At 38.5% G+C, this 20721-nt stretch overlaps 1 protein-coding gene and 1 long non-coding RNA gene across 2 annotated transcripts in view; one reads left to right on the top strand and one right to left on the bottom strand.

Moving 5' to 3' along the window:
• The window catches only part of LOC134136932 (uncharacterized), a 73146-nt gene that overhangs the window by 17533 nt on the left and 34892 nt on the right, over window positions 1–20721 (bottom strand). The gene's annotated exons all lie outside the window — the stretch shown is intronic.
• Window positions 1576–3888, top strand: NPVF (neuropeptide VF precursor). Its single transcript, XM_062570828.1, has 2 exons — window positions 1576–1713; window positions 3502–3888. Exons 1-2 carry the CDS (start codon window positions 1576–1578, stop codon window positions 3886–3888), a joined length of 525 nt encoding a protein of 174 aa, XP_062426812.1.

Here is a 20721-nt window from a genome sequence, read left to right as displayed (position 1 = left end):
TAGGGAGATAATTCATAGATAATTCATTGGAGTTTCTTTTTCTTCTTCTTCCTTTTTTTTTTTTTTTTTTTTTTTTTTTAACAGTAAGTGGCTCTAGTACTCAATTCAGGTAATAGACTGAGTTTTTCTTGTTATCTTTGTCAAGTTAGTGTATCATCAGTCATGTCAGAGCAGTTTCTGGCACATGACACTGGCTCTCATGAATCAAAAAGGAGGTGTGAATAGCTTGTTAGTTCTAATACAAAGCTGCTTACTGGCTCCAGGATCTTGGTTTCAGAGAGTATAAGGCAGAAATGACTCAATGCGTGTAACACAGTTTTAAACTCATATAAACAGCAGCTTAATTGTGAAAGGAGGTTACCTGCAAACTAAAGCTCTACAGCACAGTTAATATAGTAGCATACTATAAACAGAAAAACAGTCCATTTTATCTCGGCTGCTTACAGCATAAAACATGTCCTCTTGGGACAACTTTGTCAGTGCTGTGATGGAACGGACATTTCACAGCCCCAGTGCTGAACTGCAAAATTACTTGTCTAAAGTCCAGTTTTCCAATATGGGTATTTACCCTGAGTACTCAGATTTGTACTTATGTAGCTGACTTTAGGTGTTCATATATGAGATATAGGCAACCTTTCTAAGAATTTAAGAATTTAAGAATAATAAATGGAAGAACAAAGCAATATGCTTTTTTATGGCAGCCTGGATTGCCAGTCTAACTAGCAACTGATTCAATGCGCCCTTTAAGGGCACATTCAATGTGCAGCCTGAGTCACCTCCACGGACAGAACACACAGCGGCTGTGCCTTGCTTTCTTTGTGTGCAGCAAAATGGCAGATACCTTTTTTAAATCTGCCATTGGGAATTTGGCCTTAAGAATATCTATCCAGTATGATCTTTTGAAACTTCTAAAAACTTTGCTGATGGTCAGGATTTTAAAAGCACATTCCTATTTCAGACTGAGTACAAATTAACGTGTTCAATTTAAAGCATGTAGACTATGTACGTCAATAGATCTCATTGATGCATAATGTCTCTCAGGACCTGATCAACAACCTCAATATACAGCACTTGATTTCAATGGGGCAAATGTCCCTAGTTGTATATATCTAGAAATAAGCACCATAAGGTCCAAAAGGACCACTTATACAAAGGAATACATATATGAAGAAATCTTCCTTTCATAGTCTTTCTGAGGGGCTGATCAAAAAGAAAGAAACAAGGTGATTTTGTCTACATATAGTGATGGAACATTGTGACTGTTTTAAGTCCCTACTGCACTGTGATGGCTCTCAAATTTAGCTAATTAAGAGATGTTTCATCAGAAGAAAATATTTGTAAAGTCAGTGTGTTCCTAACAAGAAGCTATGTCGGTTACAAATGTTCACAAAAGAAATTCTCAACATTCTTCAAATATAATCAAATTACTTTCCTAATTAACATGAAGAATTAAAGCTTTTGAGATTGATGTCACAGCGAACAAAATCGCTTTTTGTTTTCTGATCATATAAAATGATGGTAGTTTCCTTTTCTCTACAGATTGTGAGCTCTCCAAGTAAGCTTAATTTGAGAAAAATGAAAGTCTTTTTAATCAAGTTTATTCTATTTGCTTTAGTGACAGTGGTCTTTCTAACATCAAACAGCATATGCCTAGCTGAACTGATGAAGTCCAGCCTGCAGAGCACAGAAGACTATGATGACAAATATTATGAGGTAAGGTTTGTGTTATTACAATGTTATTTGGATGAACTGTGGGTCAGATGCTGTATGCTGTGAAGTTTTTGGCAAAGGCTTCCCTAACCTCATTGCACAGGACTGGGCATTATCATGCTAACAGTATGGAAAAGGCTTTTTGAGACAATTTTCAGGCAATTCATTTGCTCTGACACACATACTATGTAAATCAATTCATGTTTCAATTTTCTTGCAATACAGCTTTGTGATCAGGCTGAGACTTTTCGTGATATGTTTCTTACTCTCACAGTGGGGCCTCAATTAACATTCCTGTCAGGCATTTTATACACATAATATAAAAGATACATTATTAATGCAAAATTAATAAAGGAATACTTGTAATGCTCAAAGAATAATGATAAACAGAGAACATTATAAATCTAATGTAGTTAATGGTCTTAAAATTCTTCCCTGGAAATTGACTATAAAAGTATCTTTGCAGGGTTCCACATTTATTATTTCTCAATAGATGCCAAATAAAATTTGCACAGTTCATCTGTAATATTTTTTTTTCTTGTCTGCCCTGCAAATACTCCCTAGGAAAGGAGATCCAACCTCTCTTTTTGTCTCAGGTACCTTTGCTGCTGTAATAAAGATTCTTCAAACCAAAATACAACTTTAATTATCCCAGTGACATTCCCTGGTCCTCAGATATATTTTATTTATTTCAGAAGGAGTGTGCAGGTGCAATCCAAGGCAGAGTTATTTAACATTTTACTCGCGGAGTATGAACTGGGACAGTTTGTTTCCTTTCTCTCCCTATAGATGGGGAAGCTCTTGAGGAAGTCAGCAAACTGGGAAAATGTACTGAAATTAGGACTAATAGCACTTGTGTCTTTAACTGAAACCAAAAATTATATTTGTGCATGTTTGCCTTTAAGGCTGAAAAGCTTAATTTTGTCGCAAAATAAAGAATGTACAATTTTCAATATGCCCAGGGAACACTGCTACATTGGAAAGTCTTATTTTGATATAGTTATTTTTCAGGCTACAGCTGCACTTTACATCATGAGACAGATAATATACTAGGTTCAGTTCTACACTGTAGTCCAGCATAGCCACAGGAAAGCAGATTTTGTGCTGGTTGGCTCTGACAGCCCAGCAGCTCCTAAGGCATCCTGTGTACTAGTGGAGGATTAAAACAGCTTAAAACTCAGAGCATTCTCTACGCTGCAAGGCCAGAACAGACTTGAAGTGGACTTGACCCAAATGATTCCCACTCATTTCCTTGCCTGCTAATCCAGCGGTATGTTGGATCAAAAGCGTACAGCCAGTGCTTAAGAAATCAACTATTCCTCCAGATGGCTCATCACATCCTCCTCCCGCTCATCCACACCAGATGAATAGAAGCTCACGTCTGTATCAAAGCCATTAAATATGGCCAGCCTTTTCCCTCCAGAGTCCTTCAGCTAGTAACATGGAAAATATGGACCTGACTCCTATCCACACTTAGCTCATGGCCTAGTTACCGATACCTATGCCTGGAAATATTTCCAATTGACATCACTTGAACAGTTGCAAAAGCTGATACAGAGAGGTGCTCCAGAGGTTAGTGAACTGAAGAAATCTGCATGACAATGTCTCTATATGAAGTAATCCACATTAGAAGAGAACTTAGCAAATATAACTACGAAAAATATTAGATAACAAAAAGTCTTACCCACTAGCTTTCTAGGGAGATATGAAAATGAATACTTTATGTGACTGGTGTGTAGCTGGAATAAGACTCTATTAAAATTATATTATCCATTTTTTCTTTTCTTTTAGATTAAAGACAATATACTAGAAGAAAAGCAGAGAAGTCTCAATTTTGAAGAAATGAAAGACTGGGGATCAAAAAATATCATTAAAATGAACACTCCTGCAGTAAAAAAGGTGCCAAATTCAGTTGCTAATTTACCTCTCAGATTTGGAAGAAATGATCCAGAAGAAAGAAGCATTAAGCCAATTGTTAATTTGCCTCTGAGATTTGGGAGGGCTTTTGAGGAGAGTCTACTTAGACATGCCCCACATTTATCACACAGGCTTGGGAGATCTCCAGTTGTTAAAGGTTCCATTCAGTCACTTCTAAATTCGCCACGGAGATTTGGGAAATCACTGTCCATCAATCTGTCTCAAGATATACAGGAATCTGAACCAGGTAATACTATGTAAGTGTTCAAGCCATATATTAAATTGGAAATTAAGCTGCAGTTTAGCAATGATCAAGCACAACAAACCTGCCTCCTGGGATATTCCCTGAGCATTTTAATGAGTCTAATTTACCAAAAGAAAACTTTGGAATTCATCATATTAAAAAGCATTATCACAAGAGCTAATTGAGAATCTCTTTATGAAATGTTTTCTAATGAGAAGATGCCAAATGGTCAAACCTGAAAAACTTCATATGACAAGATTAGGTTTAAAAATACATTTTGAGGTAAGGTTTCATTTTGAAAAGTTTAAAGCTTTAGGGGAAAATATGCAGAATCATTAAGATATCCCACTTCAGTGGGATAAAATGACCAACAAAAATTACTCTAAATAATTTTTCATTTTCTAAGTTTTTGCCAATTAGAGTAAAAAATGACAGGATTTAAAACTGAATTGAGGCATTCTTAAATGATCAGAAAAAAATTTTCCTTTTCTCATCCAAACCTATTTGTTTCAGACTGTGATACTGAGGCAATGTTTGACATTTTGATTTTTCATTTCAAGTTAAGATGAGAAATTTTTTCGACATCTCAGAATTTTTTCATGCTGGAAAAAAATATTTCCTGCCCATTTCTAAGAAATAATTTTTAAAAGCTCTTCAATAAAGGTCCTTCTTTTCATATCTGAAAATATATTATTTGTTTCTGTGTGAAAGTTGGCTTCTGTTGGCTTCAGTCAGCTTCAGCTGACTGCACTAACTTTGCATCTGACACATGCATAAAATAGAAGTTGGAATAAGGGAAGATAACATATATCGGAAGCCAAGATTTCTGTCTGTTTGTTTGATTTCTTTCATTTCCTTGTCACTGTATCACCTAATAATAACAGTTTTTGTTTTGTTATGTTTTCTGATATTTTTAGGGATATGAATTTTAATAACTAAGTTGAAACTGGAATCAAATGATGAAGACTGAAATCGAAAGACTTGGAAAAAATGCAGTCTGTACTCAAACCTAAAAGTCATGAGAAGGAAACATATATGAGAATTTAAATGCAAACTTGTCTTCATATTATGAATAATATTGTATTTATTCTGTACAAACCCTTGATGTGCAAGGCAATGATAATTATAGTGATTGTTGTACTAGTTTACTTCAGTGGCAGTAGTATATAAATTCTAATTTACGTCTGTATAACTGATGTCCTGTTGGTTGTAAAAACTATTTTCAGAAGAACAGCTGTATAATTGAAGCATTCAATTTAATGCTTCTTTTAAGCAAAATTAAAAGAAGCATAGTATAAGTAAAGAGGCATGGTATGAATAAAGAGAATCCCACCGTCTGAATAACAAATAAGCAGGACTGAAACCATCAGTACCTTTGTGTCATATGTAGCTGAAAAAAAAACAAGTAAAATACAGAGAAAGCATTTTTCCTGTTGTTTATGAGTCATCTTCGATATAAATCTAAAGGGTGACTAGTAAGGAATTTTCCACAAATAAAAACTAGTTTCTTGGACCCCCTCGGAGGAATAACATCTAACCAAAGTCATTTCATAATGCAGTTACTCTTTTTCTTATATATCTGAAATAATGCTCTCTCTAATGTCCTACAGGATCTGTTCTGTGGGCACTCTGGTTCCTCTGTTAATGTGAGTGACATTACACCTACACAGTAAGATCTACGCCATTATGAACTAGCATTTTCACTCTGTGTTTCTTATCAAAACTATTCTCTTTTAAGTAGAATATTTTGTGCTTCCATTTCTTCCAGAATTCAGTTGTCAGTAAGTTTTGAACAGAAGCTGAACTTGTAACTGCTAAAGGGAAGTCAAATCTGGTGGGCTGCAGGACTCACAGCTTGCTACAGCCTGGCTGCTGTGGTCCCCTAATGCTTGGTCCAGCCAGTAGGGAGGCTGTGCATCCCCAACACACATAGACACCCTATACACACACACAGACTATAGAGTCACAGTTGACTACCTACATGCAACAGGATGATGTTGGCACCACATACACACCCACAGGACTCATATAAGCATGAATCGTATAAATGACCTGATCCTGTTCTTACTTGCAGGCTAATGAGCCTCAAAGCCTGCTAGCAGATCTCATACACAAACACACACAAATTGGTCTCTCCAATAGCTGGTCCAGGCATAGGGCCCCTCCAACAGCTAGCTCAAACATCTAGTCTCTCCAGTGTCCAGCCCGTAGACCTATGGTCTCTCCAGTAGCTGGCTCTCAGACCTCTTTTCCTACTCACCGGCTAATGCAGCTTAAAGTTCACACTGCCGTCACATGCACACAAATAGGTCCCTCTGGTAGCTGGTCTTAGACAGTCAGTATATCCAGTAGCTGGTTCTCAGATGCCCAGTCCTTCCAGTCGAGAACACTCAGACCTACAGATCCCTTTGACTGGTGATCTCTATCTCCAGTAGCTGGCACTCAGGCTGTTCACTCTACTTGCTGGCTAGTCTGGTTTGAACTTTGCTGGATCATGCAGCAACGCACACACACACACGCACACACAGAATGGAGAGTACACTCACATAGGAAAGTAGCCACGAATACAGTTTAATAAGAAGACATGACAGACTGTGGTGATCAGGTACAGGCATGGCCATACAGGCATACTGACAGCAGCTTGTTTGAGTGCAGTTCACCCTTTTTATCCTCTCTTCTCCCCATTTTTCCCATGTTTGTTCCTCCCCTATGCACCTTGCTCCCTCCCTTTGACTGACTTTGGCTCCTCCCCTAAACATCCCAAAATAAGTTTATCACTTTTCCACAATCCCCTTAAAACATCCCATAGTAAGTTTACAGAGTCCCATAGGCCCATAAGTTTGCTCTTTCTCATGAGAGCCATGATAATCAGTTACAAAGTTCTGGCTGAACCTCCTCGAGGCTTCCAATGGCCCATCAGTCACTGATTTAGGAGTTCTGCACTTTGCTATTGTCTTGGGATCTCCTATTCCTTAGGATTTGGGTGTCTAAGTGTTTATTACTTCTCCTGTCTCTTGTCTTAGTCTTTAATGCCATGGGTAAACAATAACCAGATATTCTTACATTCCATGTTTCCTTAGAGGAACCTGAAAAAAAAAACCACAATCAAATCAATCCCTTTTATCAGATAAATTCATAGGTGGGCAGAGCCTGCATTGCCATTAATTTTTTCTGCTCCTCTATAAAATTAATGAGGCTACCTGAAACACCACTATTCAACTTATGACTGGTGAACCTAATTCTATCTAAAATAGTGAAATGCTACAGTCCTGAGAATATCAAGTCTCTCTATTCACTCAGACTTAAAATGTTGAAGAGATAGGGAGTTCTAAATGGATTAATTTTTTCAAGAGACTATACCTTCTGAAAGTAAGAGTCCTAAATCAATCTTTGGGCTTCTCTCTGAGTCTCTGAAAACACTCTAAGAAGTGCTGGTGAAATACCAGTTTTGTTCTGATGTGGCACTGAAGTACTAGAGATACCACTGCATTCACAGAAACTTACCCTGTCAAGGTGGGAAATACTAGGCCATGTGAATGCCACCAGAGCCCTGAAAGTGGCAGATGGGTAAAGGATGACTTTACCATGAGAAATATAGCCCTTATTTCATTCTTTGCAGCATGATGCTTGGGAATGACCGCATAGTACTGCTGCCAAGTCAATGCTGAAGAGTACTGATCAACAAATTGTCTGCCTGGGGCAGTGTCCAGGCTTTGGCCTCTGCAGTGGAAGTTTTGCCATTGTCTGCCACCAGAACAGGATGTCATTCTTCCTGTTTTCAGGAAAACTGTGGGATACTTTAGTGATTTCTAATCAAATGAATGGCAGAAGGAACTTTTATGAACTTTGAGCGGTTCTGGTCCTGCAAATCTCACAGTACATCATGTGAACCTAGAGCAAACAAGATTTGTGAGAATCCCTGAGCAGCAATAGGAACTGCTTTTAAAGGCACGTATCACCTTGCAACAGGGAGAGGGTACACACCAATTGCCATTAATGATGGCTGCTGTGGGAGGAAAGCAGAAGCCTGAACACTGGCCCAGCAGCAAGTACAATTAGGCTGCACTCTTACTGTAAGCTCCATAGCATGGATACAGGACATGACTGGTGATTTATTTTCCCTCAGCAGAGGAAGAACTAGGTGAAAAGTACATAAAGGAGGAATTATGCTATGCTGTGCAAAATTTCTGTTTGGTTTGAGAGAATGTGAGCCAAGAAAAGAATCACTGGATAGTACAACAGGAAGAGAAGGGGCACAACAGGCAACATACATTGCTATAGCTATTACTCACCAGATTATTTATCATCCATATACAAATATTATTCATGAACAGGGAAAAAGCGAGGAAAGGACTAAAGTAAATCAAGTGACAGACTATCAAGGCTCACCGGCATGAATTTTAGTAGGGTTCAGGAGCTCCCAGCCTTCCCTGCCATACACATAATATTTATGTCTGTCGTTAAAGCCTCCATGCAAAAACAACATCAGGCTTATTTTAGATTCTGACTTAAGCTCATAGAGAGGACAGCTGACAATCTACTGATTAATTTAAAAGTCTGAGGGCTCATCATGCAGTTGATTGCAATGTATCATTTGGAGAGATTTAGTAGAATAAAAAAAGACAGTGTTGTTTTACCCTCAGAAGAAGCCAAAGACTTGGGCATCTGGCATTTGAAAATTCCTATCGCTCTGTCAATTTTCCTTTGCAGAGGCAGGAAATCAGCCTCTCTCATTTCCAAAGATGTAGGGAGCCAGACTGAGCTGGAAAGTGGAATTCAGACCATTTCTATCTTCGTATTAAGAATCTGGCATGCAAATGCACAATGAGTTTACTGGCATGACTATGGCCTCTTGGCAAAAGGAGCAGTCCTGCTTCTCTCCACCCCACAACCATAACATCCTGCCACTTCTCTAGTTCCAGCATTAGCCATCACGAAACTGTATGGATGGAAACTAAAACCTAAGCCTATAAAAATCCCAACAATTTATTTTTAGCTGCAACAGCTGGCATGGTCTCATGATCACTAGTGCCAATATAGGGAAAGGAGCAAGGTCAGCACAGGTGAGCACAGGCGAGCACAGGCAGTCTTTCAATTTCAGATTCGTTTAAACTGCTTCTGCAACTGCTCTTTTCAATTTCTTCAAAAGGTGACAACTGAGTTAGTCTTGGTTCAAGTGCTTAGAGATCAATAGAGCTTTTTAAATGCAGAACAAGATGTCTGAAGCATTGTCCTCCCCCCCCAGTAGCAAGAGTTGGAAATGTTTTCGTTAGTGACATCTACTAAAGTGTGTATAGCACAGACGTATGGATATTCATAGAAATCCAGTTAGCACTTGTGCTGCTCTCCTGAGCACATAAGGGGTAGAGGGTTCTTAGTTAGTGCCACTCAGATCTTTTACGCCATGTAATACAGATGAGAAAAATCTGCCCTGTTAGGAAAGAAAAAGAGATTTATGAGATCCTTATACATGTTTTATCTCAAAGAACCATGTAACCACAGTAAAATACATTTTGCCTTCTTTTCGTGACTACATATGTAGATTTTATGAAGTGATTAGCCAGGAGTTTGGTCATACTGCCATAGAAAAGTGTGATGAAAATGACCAAAATTACTGAAATAGCTATGAAGACTAGAACTTCTCAGGTAGGGGAAGAACTAACCAACAGGGGGAATGGAAAAGACCTATAAAATCAGGACTGATACAGAGAAGATGGATAGAAAATGACTATTCATTGTTTCTGACAACACAAGAACACAAGAACTTTTCAAAAGAAAGTATGAGTGAGAAGCTTTAGCCTAAGCTAGAGGAAGTCCTTTTTCATACAAAACACTAATGATGGAGGTCATTGCTATGGAGATCATACCCAGTTTAGAAAACAGCTGCACAAATTCCTGAAAGAAAAGTCTATTAAATACAGCAGTGCAGATGCAATCTCTACTTCAGAGAGTCTCTAAGCCACAGTGTGCCAGAAGTTGGGAAGGTAGCCTGGAGAAATATCATTCAGGATAGGAAACCTGTTGTTATAGTCTTCCAATATCTGCTACTGGCTTCTGCCAGAAATAGGTACTTGTCTCAAAGGAACTTGTCTTAGCCAGAAAGGCCGTTCTCATGTTTAGAGGCAGTCTGAGAGCTGCTGGTATGAGATTTCACCTGAGACAGAAATCCAAATTATCAATATTGTATCCCATTCTGATGCAATCAGCCATATCTTTCGACAGGCTCTGGGCTTAGGTCCTTTCCTTTTATAGCTGCTGTTAGGCAAGGTTCTATGTCTCCTAAGCATTTTTGCCTTGTTTAGGTGATCTACATCTGCCTTTTGTTACATCCACAATATATAGCTTTTAAATCATACAGAATGTGATAGGAAAATACTGAAAGATGGAGATACTGATTGTTATGGCAGACTGATCCTTCCTGTATAATAGATACAAGTGTGGCCATTATGGAAAATAGTAGGAGAATTTGATTTGAGATCCTGAATTTCATTTGTCCTCTTAGCTTGAGAAACAGGCATGTAAATACTGTTTCAAATGGTAAGTAATGGTTTGAACAAGGCAAAGTTGGTTTAATTGGCACTCCTATTAGAAAAGAACTTCAACAGAACTTAAGAGAAGGAACAAATTGCTTTGATATCCACAGAATCCTAACAGCAGTGAGCTGGACTCCAGACTTCCTTCTAAAAGTCTGGCAGAAGATATCCCCAAATCGTGATTTTATATCCTTTCTGGAGAATGGTATCAAAGTGAAAATATGATTTTCCAAAGAATAACTTCTAATTATTAGTGTCATCCAGATCCCATCTTTGCTATCTGTTTCAGTGATATTAGGCCTGGGTAATGTAGAAACCTGGCATTATGCAAGGATATATCTTGTATAAGCAAGCAAAGTTAAAAACTGGTGGCTCAAGAGTTGTAGATGAGTCATATGCTAAGATTTATGGAGAGATGCTGACACTATTAAGATCTGTCAATGACTTGCTTCGCTTTACTTTCCATAACATTTTGGGGATTACCAGAAACATACAGAGAGTAAAATAGAGAAATCAAAAAGATGTCAGCTTTTGATCTTTGTTTTTTCCCATTGTACACCAAAAGGGACAGTAATTTTATTATCACAATGTGGTATTTGGAATCAAATCTCTCCAGGGTCATTTGTGGTAGATTCTTTTCTGCTCAGGTTTTCTCTCTCCAGAGAGATGAAGTTCCTGGGAGTTGATTTGGTTCAGGTGGTACTGTTCCCATAGCTGAATTGTTTCTTCACAGCAGCAGTCTAGTCTCACACCTATGTGTATGTAATACACAACTGTGGCATCACTTATCAAAATCTCAGCCTTCATTTCCTGTAGGAAAATCAGGATAGGCTGCAAACATTGCCCAAAACTTCAGGATGTTTATACAATTGCTGTTACAGACCACATTCCTCTGATCAGATCTGGAAAGATATATGATTAAAATGTTGGTGGTATCAGCAGAAGGAATGGATTTCTCGTATGGTTGTCACAACTTATTCACTTAGACTGGAAGAAATACTCCAGATAAGTCTTTAGAGAATGCATGTGTATCTTTGTAGGCTACAATTGTGCTGGTACCGTAAGGAAAGCACATGCCTACAATAGCTTTCAAAAAACAGAAGCTTTAAATGCTACTGAGGTTCAGCCCATCCCTTTATCAGCATCTTGTGATCTATGGATTTGTATAAAGTAAAAGGAAAATCAGAAAAAAAAATGTTCCCATTGTCTGCAAGTCTAAAAAAAAGGAGACAGGTGATTAAGATAGACACACGTAAAGAAAATCATAAACAAGAAAGTTCATTTTGATATATCCCAGATTTTGAAAGACACCGAAGAATTGCTCTGCCTCACACAGAGATAAAGAACATCACCTTTTTTTTCTTTTAAGGTCCTGGTTTCAACAGAAAGTTGGACCCAATTCTCTCCAGAGGTCTTGTCTAACCCACACTTTTCTATGATTCTATAATTCTTCAAGTTTGGGAAATGCAGAGCTAAGGCAAAACTGTTACTTTGCAAAAGAACCTTTATCTCTATTTCATGACATTCTTTCATTAACTTTAATTTTGAGACCAACACCATAACGTAGGTCACTGGTCACAGCAGAATGTTTCCTAGTCAATAGCAGGAATGGTGCCAACAGTTAGGTCATTTAACTGTTCATATCTTCTAGAACTTGATTACCACTTAGCTCTCTCCTCTTATTTAGGGCACTTTGTTCTGGTTTTGAAGCTTCTGCATGAGACATTTATCTCACCTCTGACAATTATAATAAGTGACTTCTTATCAATCACCATGTTCATTGCCCTGAGTATGACATCCAGCCACTTTAACTCTTGCAACACATTGAAAATGATTGATACAGGCCAGAAAACAAATAGAAGTCAGTTTACAGTTCAACAAACAGAAAGAGTTGAAAGCAATGTGTATATCAGAAAGCTCCCTCTTTCACTTGTCTTGGGATTTCTACATTTCAGACAGACATGGAGGGCTGATCTTTAGAATACACTACACAGAGACAATAAGCAGGTGAGGAGTTTTCAAGCCTTTCAGCTACAGCTTCACATTGTACCTACAGCAAAATATTTATCCTTCCCCCCTACATATATTTAATACTTTAGTCATAATGAATGAATAGTTAAATATTAGAAACAGGAGCTAAATTTCACACGCTGCATATTGCACAGATGCATAGACATGCACAGTGCAATACGTGTATTTTATGGGCACATTAAGTTACCATGTCTGTTTTTGGAACGATCATATTTGTGCATATACAGGTAACAAATAATAGATGAGCACTAGTTCAAAAACAGAGGCAACTGTTAGCCATATTCTAGTTTTGAGAATAAAATGCAAGGAAAAAAACAGTCACTCAGGCAAATATAATATATACTTTAAATCTCGTGCTTCTATACTGCAAGAGGTTTTTTTAAAGACTAACGAAATAGAAAGCAGAAGTAGAATAGAGAAAGGGAATTATTGTGTCCTTCCATTTCTGAGCATGTGTCTAGAGGAAGAACATATCTGCAGTCACCTAGCAGAAAATCCTAGAGAGAGACACTGGAAGAAACTGAAACAATCATATACAAGATGAGGCTTGAAGAGGCTTGAGAAGAAGAAAGTTGTACACACATCAGTGGAGGATTGGTGGAGACATGACAGTATCAGTCAAGTGGCATTTTTAAGAATGATAGCAAAGAAACATTTCTCAAAAACCCTGCTTGGATTTTGATTTTTAGTTCCCAAAGCCACCCTGCCTCAAGAACACATTGCATCACTTTGTATCACATTACTTAGATTCAAAGTATACAGAGGTTATCTTACATCTCAGAGGAACTTTAGACTAAATATTCCAGTTGAAAATAAATAGATTTAAAATTTGTGAAGATGCTGAACAGAGCCAGTAAGGTCTGATGAGCTCCATGTGTTTTCATTCCCAGCAGGGCTTAGCTGGCCCTTTGCATGAATTTGTAAGGGAGAACAGAGATGAACTTTTTAAAAAATCAGCTGCTTCTTTGAGCTGCTCAGTTCTCTGAGTACACATAACACATCTGCACCTCAAGGCAATAAAAGTGTTTAGAATTAACTGTATTATATGACTAATATAAAGATTTGTATTTTTAAGAGAACTGAGATAAACTTTCTCTGAACCCTGCTGTTGAAGAGAGAAGCTCAGAGAACAAATAAATGCATATGCTGGAGGTGTTGAACTCACCCTTGAATGCAGCTACTTTTTTAACCAACTATCTGCTTACCCTTTATTGTCCATCATCCGTTTTGAGAGCTGCAAATTTGCCCTCTCTGAAGAGACATTGCAAATGAAATGGTGCAGCCTAATGCAGCTACTGATTTCCACTGGCAGCCAGGAAAGAAAAGGTACCCATTTAATTTAGATGCCTATGAAGAAATTAAATACCAGTGACGGTACACTAGGGTACTTATAATGTTGTTATACTGGGATCACATATGGCTTATGAAGTCTTAAAATAGGGAAGTGTGAACACAGTTGATTCTGAACTGCTCTTGAGCTAGAAATGTCACTTTTGTGTGAAAAGAGCAGGGGAGTGGAAAACAGCCAACAGTTGTCAGAATGTACTTCCTGCACTGGTTCAGCCACTGCTTCAGCCATATGCTTCTCAAAGTTCCATATTTCAAGACATTTCCTAACAAATACTTGTACAGATTTATACTGCATATGAATTTATGAATCTCCTGGGGCGGCATGGAGGATTGCAGAGCCCACCGCCACCTGAACTTTACAACTAGTGATAAATTCTTTCTGGATCTTATCTACCTCTCGTGCTAAGTACAGATGGCGCACATCTTGGCGCTGGCACAATACAGCAGCACAGGCTAGGCCTGTGCAGTAGCTCTCAGTGCAGATTTACTCAGTTACCCCAGAAGTCAAAAAGACAAGGACATGGTAGCTTGGTTTGACTTTGAACACAGGAGAAAGTTTGAAGGTACTGTACAAAGTAGTGGCTACTTTTTTCTGTTTTCCAACATATAACAGCAAATTATTCTCACCTTGTTAGTATTATCTTGGAAATGAATCCATGCAACTCTTATTTTGTCTTATACTGTTCCCTGAAATAGCCATGAAGTTATATGCAAGCACATATGTCTGCTACAAAATTTCCTGTTCAGATCCCCACCAGCTAAAAAGCACGGGGTATGCATATACACATATTCTGTCTCTGTATACTTGATCTTAAGAAAAAAACGATAAGCAGTGCCAACTCACTTTAGCCTTAACTAAAACTGCACAACTCTCCATAATCCTGTATTTGATGACATTATTCCCTTAAACTGCATAGTGACTTTATAAAATATAAATTTGCATTATCATCTGATCCTGTCCTCATTCTAAGGTAAACCTAAAGTAATTCCACTGGTAACAATGTTTTTATTGATTGATTGACATGACAGGGAAACTTTGAGAGAGATTTTTATTAATAGATTGAAGAATCACTGAAGAAGTGAAGCTGCTGTGTGCAATTATGTAGTTTTTTATGAGAACAGGCCAAAAGCGAGGCACAGACCCTTGAACTAAAATTACATTAATGGGTAGAAAAGAAATGATCCTTACCTGTTTCTTCGAACATGTAAGACTCATCTTCATATTCCGGGTTATAGGGTAAAACTAAGAAAATTGAATGTAATTAATTTACATCTAAATTTAAATCTAAATGGTTAAATGCTGTACTCAAATGAAAGATCGAAATAAAAATAATATATACAGAGAAAGTGGCTTGGGGATATGAATTTTTTTCCCCTAAAACAAAGGAAAACATTTATGATTACTAAAATGCAATGCGAGTAATTCGAAACCCAAATAATCTGCAAAACTGCTGCGTTGCCACAAGAGGGCAGAAAGAACACTCATTTAAAAGCAGGTTTCCGCAGGAGAATAAGGTATTCCTTCAAAGAACGTGTGCTTTACATTGCCATAAGATGCTACTGGCAGAGTTAGGAAAATCTGAACGATACAGATAGCTTTACAAAGACTATCTCGTGCTCATTCAATGTTAACAAAGGCTGGTAATACTGAACTCTCAATTTTTAAACATATAAACTGTTCCTAGAAAATGTAAACTAAAAAAAAAAAAAATAATGAAACAACTGCAATGGCAATTGATGTAAAACCTGAAAAGAGCATTTCTTGAAGCGTGTATTCAGCAGTCTATCAGTGTGTTCTATCTTTTGTCTTTTAGCACTGGCATAAGGATAGTAATGTGTATTATTTCTCTTTCCAAGAAACAGTTTGCTTTGGCTCTTTTTGGATCTGAATGCATCTGTAGCTCTCATCACATAATGGATATCAAAATAAGTGAGAAGTCTGGAGAATGACACCTCCACACTCTTTGTCCAAATGCTCACATTCCTCTGTTTTCACCACTACAATTGGTGGACGACGCAAATTAAAGAAATTACTTTTCTCCCTAAATTACTTTTCTCCCTACTTAGCTGAGCTAGCCTCACCTTTTCTCAACCCACACCCTTTAGGTAACAGAAAAACAAATTTAATCAATAAGGAATGATCTTTTTGTTTTCTGTCTCCACCGACTAAATCAGGTTATGTCATCTGCAGCATTTGCAGTTTCAATGTGGAGAGATACTAGTTTAATAACTGCCTCTACAAATCCAAATCTTCTCTGCATTAGGTAACGGGAAGTTTGAAATAGCTCTGATTTGAGATCGTAGATCAGCCATAGTCAAACACAGATGATTATTTTACCTGCCTATCAGAGTCCCTGTATCCCTGGAGCTGAATATTTTGCTTCAAAGGCAGATTATGCCTCCAGTTCAAGCCATGCCTTGCTCTTTGCCCCAGCACATCCACAGCAAGCACAGTTATGCCAGAGCCTTCATTTTGCTTATCCTACGTTTTTCTTTTCCCTCTTTTCACACAGCTTACTTGTGTAGATAACTTAGTAAAGATGTCATGCTTGTAATTATCATGTTTAGGATTGAGCTAAGGTCAACTTTTCTTAGATCCCCTGCACAGCCCAGGAGGAATTCTCAAAAGACCATATGCTTCTTAAAGCCTCTCATTTTTGCTTTTGCCTCCTGATTTCCACAGTGTTTTAGAACTAAAACAGTTGTGACAAGCTCATTCTCTGCATTCTATGTACCAGACAAAGTCCTTTCAGGTTAAATTAATGGAGTCAAGGCCCAAGATGAGACCCAGAGCACAGCAGTCCTTGGAAATCTGTTAAAGTATTCATCTTTCCCTAAGTCCCGTGTCACATCAGCAAAGATAGTCATTGAAGCCACCCTGCTAAGCAATACTAAGAGATATCAGGGACTTTTGTCCACTAGTTCTGATCCCTAAAGAGAGTTACTAACACCTGAAGACACAAGTAAGAGATGATCATATAGCAGAGATACATCCAACTTCTTGGAAGGCAGTGGTAGATCTACTTGTGGGAACTCTCTTCTCTCTGAGGGTTTAGAGGGTACAAGTGATCATCTGAGAGTTTTTCTCCCAGCCAGTTCATCCTCTATAATAACAAATAATGCAGGTCAATCTTGTAGTATCTTAAGACTTCAACTCCTTATTGTCCATGGACTTTTTTTCAGAAGGAAATAACAAAGTTTTTCAAAAGCTGAATAATTAATGAATGAAGGAAAAGATTCTGTTGAGCCTCTCTATACATTCATCTCTAGTCTAAGAAGAACTACGGGGGCAAAAAAACAGAAATAATGTTTTGGGGGAACATATTTAATCTGTGAATCCAGGGGTATTGATTGAGCTATAGCACTGGTAGATGGCACAAACATTAAAGGGTAGATTGCTGTAACGTGGTGGCCAAGCCATCCATGTTAAAAACAAAGCAGTGTTCCAAAACCACTATGAACAAATTACAGTCTCTATTGTACGCACAACAGTGTGTATAATAAGTCTTCAAGAAAGCTATGTATGCATTATAACTTGCCAGAAGACTTGCTTACAGCTTTCTCCTAATGCTTTTCTGAGAAAGGTAGGTCCTCCAGCTCATCTTACCCTGCTTGGGTAAGAAACTGCAGAACAAAAATACACTTTCAAACACATCCATTTATTTTGATACCAGTTCAACTCAAACAAAAAACATATTGAGAGAAAAGAGGAAAGGAAAGGTCAGCAGAAGAAAGCAAAACCTATCAAATTCTATCACTATGTCTGTCAAACACAGGAAGACAGAAACTTCCAGTAAGCCAACTAACTAACTAGTATCCAGACTCCAGCAATAAGTCCAACTATTTCAGCTGATGATGTGAAAATCCCACGCAAAACATAAGCAAAAGACATTGATATCTCTGAGAATGGGAATAAGAAGCAGCGATTCACAGAAATCCTGCTGATGTGCTACCTGTCTTATTTGAAGTATTTTATGCTCACCCAATTTGTGAAGAATTGAACTAACACTCAAACTACTACCTTAAGTTCTTCTCAGACATATTCAAACATGATCAAATTTTCTGTACTGAACTGGCTTTTGACTTGGATCATGGCTGTATTTATTACTTTATCATGCCTACCATTATTCAGGAGAGGTAAAATAGACTATCAGCTACTTCTGTTTCAGACCATAGTTCCCAAGTATGCTGTTTTCATGCACTAGATAACCATCTGTTGACATCACTAGCTATCTTATTCTATGCATCATCCCAAAAGATGCTCATCACCCTCTCAATGTGTTGTCAGAAACTACAAGAAGACAGGCTGAAATATATTCACAGTGTACTACACCGAGCTGGAAGGTAGGCTTAGTTCCTAGTTTTGCTCTATTCAGTTTCCTACTAACCTTTTTTTTCTTTTTCTTTTCTTTTCTTTCTCTCTCTCTCTTTTTTTTTTTTTTTTTTTTTTTTTTTTTTAACAATAGATAGAAAATTTTGCCAGGAGAGAGGACACTCCCCAAATATTTCTCCTCATTCTGGAACAGTATCTCTCTGGGGTTGAGTAAGCACAATATTCGAAAGCCTGCTACTTTCAGAAATTAATTTTTATTCAGGTATCATTCCTCAGGACATCAAGTAGAGTTTTCCTGTGTTTCCCTACTTCCTCCTACTGGAAATTCTTCTTAGTCAAAAGGCTTATAATGGGATAATTCACTCTCCTAACTGGGGATTTCTGAAAGCCCTGGGGATGAAATGGGAAAGATGGTGATTTCTTCTTCAGAGAGACATCACCCTGGAAACTAGTGATTTCCTTTGGGGCTGGGCTATGTGAGTAATTTGCCCAGAGACAGCAAGGACTTGAGATTTTGTTCCTGCCATCATCATCTCTCTCCTCGTGTTTTCCTCAGCTGTCCATTACAAGTCCTCTATCCTGAGTGGCCTCACTAAGCTATAACCTCACAGGCGTGTGTGAAGGAATGAGGCCAGTTTCCCAGGAGACAGAACTAGAAGGACAGTGAAGGTTCCTTCTGCATGTGCTGTACTGTATCAGGAGTGCACTGCTCATAGGCATGGGGATGCCTTGACCCTTGGTTTGGATCTGCTGTTAAAGGTAGCAGTCCAGGGTAGGGAAATTACCTGTATTTCCCATCCCAGCCCCCAGAAAGTGCTGTGCAACAAATCGTGTGTCTGGAGCTGAATGCAAGCTTTAGGGTTTGGAAGAGGGTTTGGAGCAGTGCAACTGCAGGGACATGGGATGTATAGGTTCAGACCTCCCTGGATTGGGAGACATGGACTGGTGCCTCACTGGTGGTGGGCCAGACTGCAGATGGGTGTAAGTCTGCATATTGTGGATTCAGAGCTAAATGCAGTGAGATTCTGCAATGGACTATAGTTGAAATGCAGAGCATGATGAAGTAAAATAGGTGGCATAGATCCCTGCCTCAGGGGTAGTTTCTATTGCGGGGCTGCAAAGAGAGAGGCTGAGTACTGTGGGACCTGCCTACATGCACAATGGGCATGGGTAAAAAAAAAGCCACTAGTCATAGGCCCCAGCAGTGGGGACCTTACATTTCACAGAAAGGATAGTAAAACTGGATAGAGAAGAATTTCAGCAAGGGTCTGAATAATGTGGACTCAGAACTGTATTACATTACAGAACCACAACAGTATGTCTGGAAGGAAAGTCTTGCTTCTATTTCTTGTCCCTCACAGTTTTCAAATCAACAGCTCTGAATATTTTTCTCTTTGCAAGCCACTAGTATTTAAATCTCAGTTATCAGTATGAGATTTCCATAGTGCTCACATAGATATCATAGCAGATCATCCAACACTCTATAAACTGCCAGAATGACAAAAATTATTTTGACTTTTCACTTGAAATTAGTACATCAGCTACTTTTCCTAGAATACATCTGGCCAAACCCTCCAGACATCCTAGAAGAATAATACATACAAATATTTTCACATTAGTTTCATACCTTCATAAGGAGAAGTGAAATGTTTTGCACTTCCCTGACTTACGGCCAAAGAGAAGGGGACTTGATCAAAATATCCGTTTTGTCAAACCTTTGCCAAAGACAAGATGGCAAGCCTATACCAGTGAGATGAATATTTATTGCTCCTTCCTCCCTGAGACCCTTCTCAGACTCATCTTGCTGTGGTAAGCTCCATATCCAAAAGCTAGAAGCCCTTCAAGTGCAGAACAATACAGAAGTGGATAAAAGGTACAAGTAAAAATATAAGATGGGAAAACAAAGGCCCTTCAGCCTTTTCTGCATGATGAGCCATTGTTTTTTGTGTTTTTTGTCACAGCTTGTGGAAAGAAAAGGGAAAATCAGTGCATCCTTTCATTCCTATAAACTTCTAAGTGTATTACACTCCAGTATTGGGCATGCGCTAGAGCAAATACAGGCACAAGGGCTTCCGCAGGAAAACCCAGGATTCTGTCAGCTGAAGCAGGGCACAGACACAAGGGAATGCTCCACCGGTTCCTTCTGAGGAGTAGTGCTTCTTTGCGTACTTCATCTATGAAGTTACTGGTACTTTTCAGAACAGACTTCCACTGCTGCGAACGAGAGCTTCACTGGTAGAAAGAACAAGTCCCAGTGCTTTTCTCTTGTGCATCTGAGCAACTCAGAACAGAGGCAACTTGTACAGATATTAATGGCTGTATGAGGTTCCAGAAAGTAGAGGGTTTTAAGCTGTCTCATCTTGCACCTTTCCACACACAGAGCTGTTTAGAGCACCTGCTCATGCCAGCAGTGTTGAAATACAACTTCCTTCAAGCGAAAGGAGGAAGAAATCATATCCCCTCAGAACAAAGGTAGAAGGAAAGACAAACCATATCAATTAGAAGAAAATTCTCCCTGTGAGAAGTATCAGGGATTATCCTTTTCAGAGTACAAGAAATGCTTTCTGAGGGCAGGTCCAAACCTTCACCTGCCATTCCTTGAA

Source organism: Rhea pennata, chromosome 2, assembly GCF_028389875.1.
Source record: "Rhea pennata isolate bPtePen1 chromosome 2, bPtePen1.pri, whole genome shotgun sequence".
NCBI classification, from domain to species: domain Eukaryota; kingdom Metazoa; phylum Chordata; class Aves; order Rheiformes; family Rheidae; genus Rhea; species Rhea pennata.
The sequence above is the reverse complement of the archived record's forward strand: the minus strand, read 5'-3'. Positions and strand labels throughout refer to the sequence as shown.

Coding starts and splice junctions, on each gene's coding strand:
- NPVF (XM_062570828.1), top strand. CDS start 1,576: ATGAAAGTCTTTTTAATCAAGTTTATTCTATTTGCTTTAGTGACAGTG. Junction 1,714..3,501: donor ATGATGACAAATATTATGAG/GTAAGGTTTGTG, acceptor CTTTTCTTTTAG/ATTAAAGACAATATACTAGA.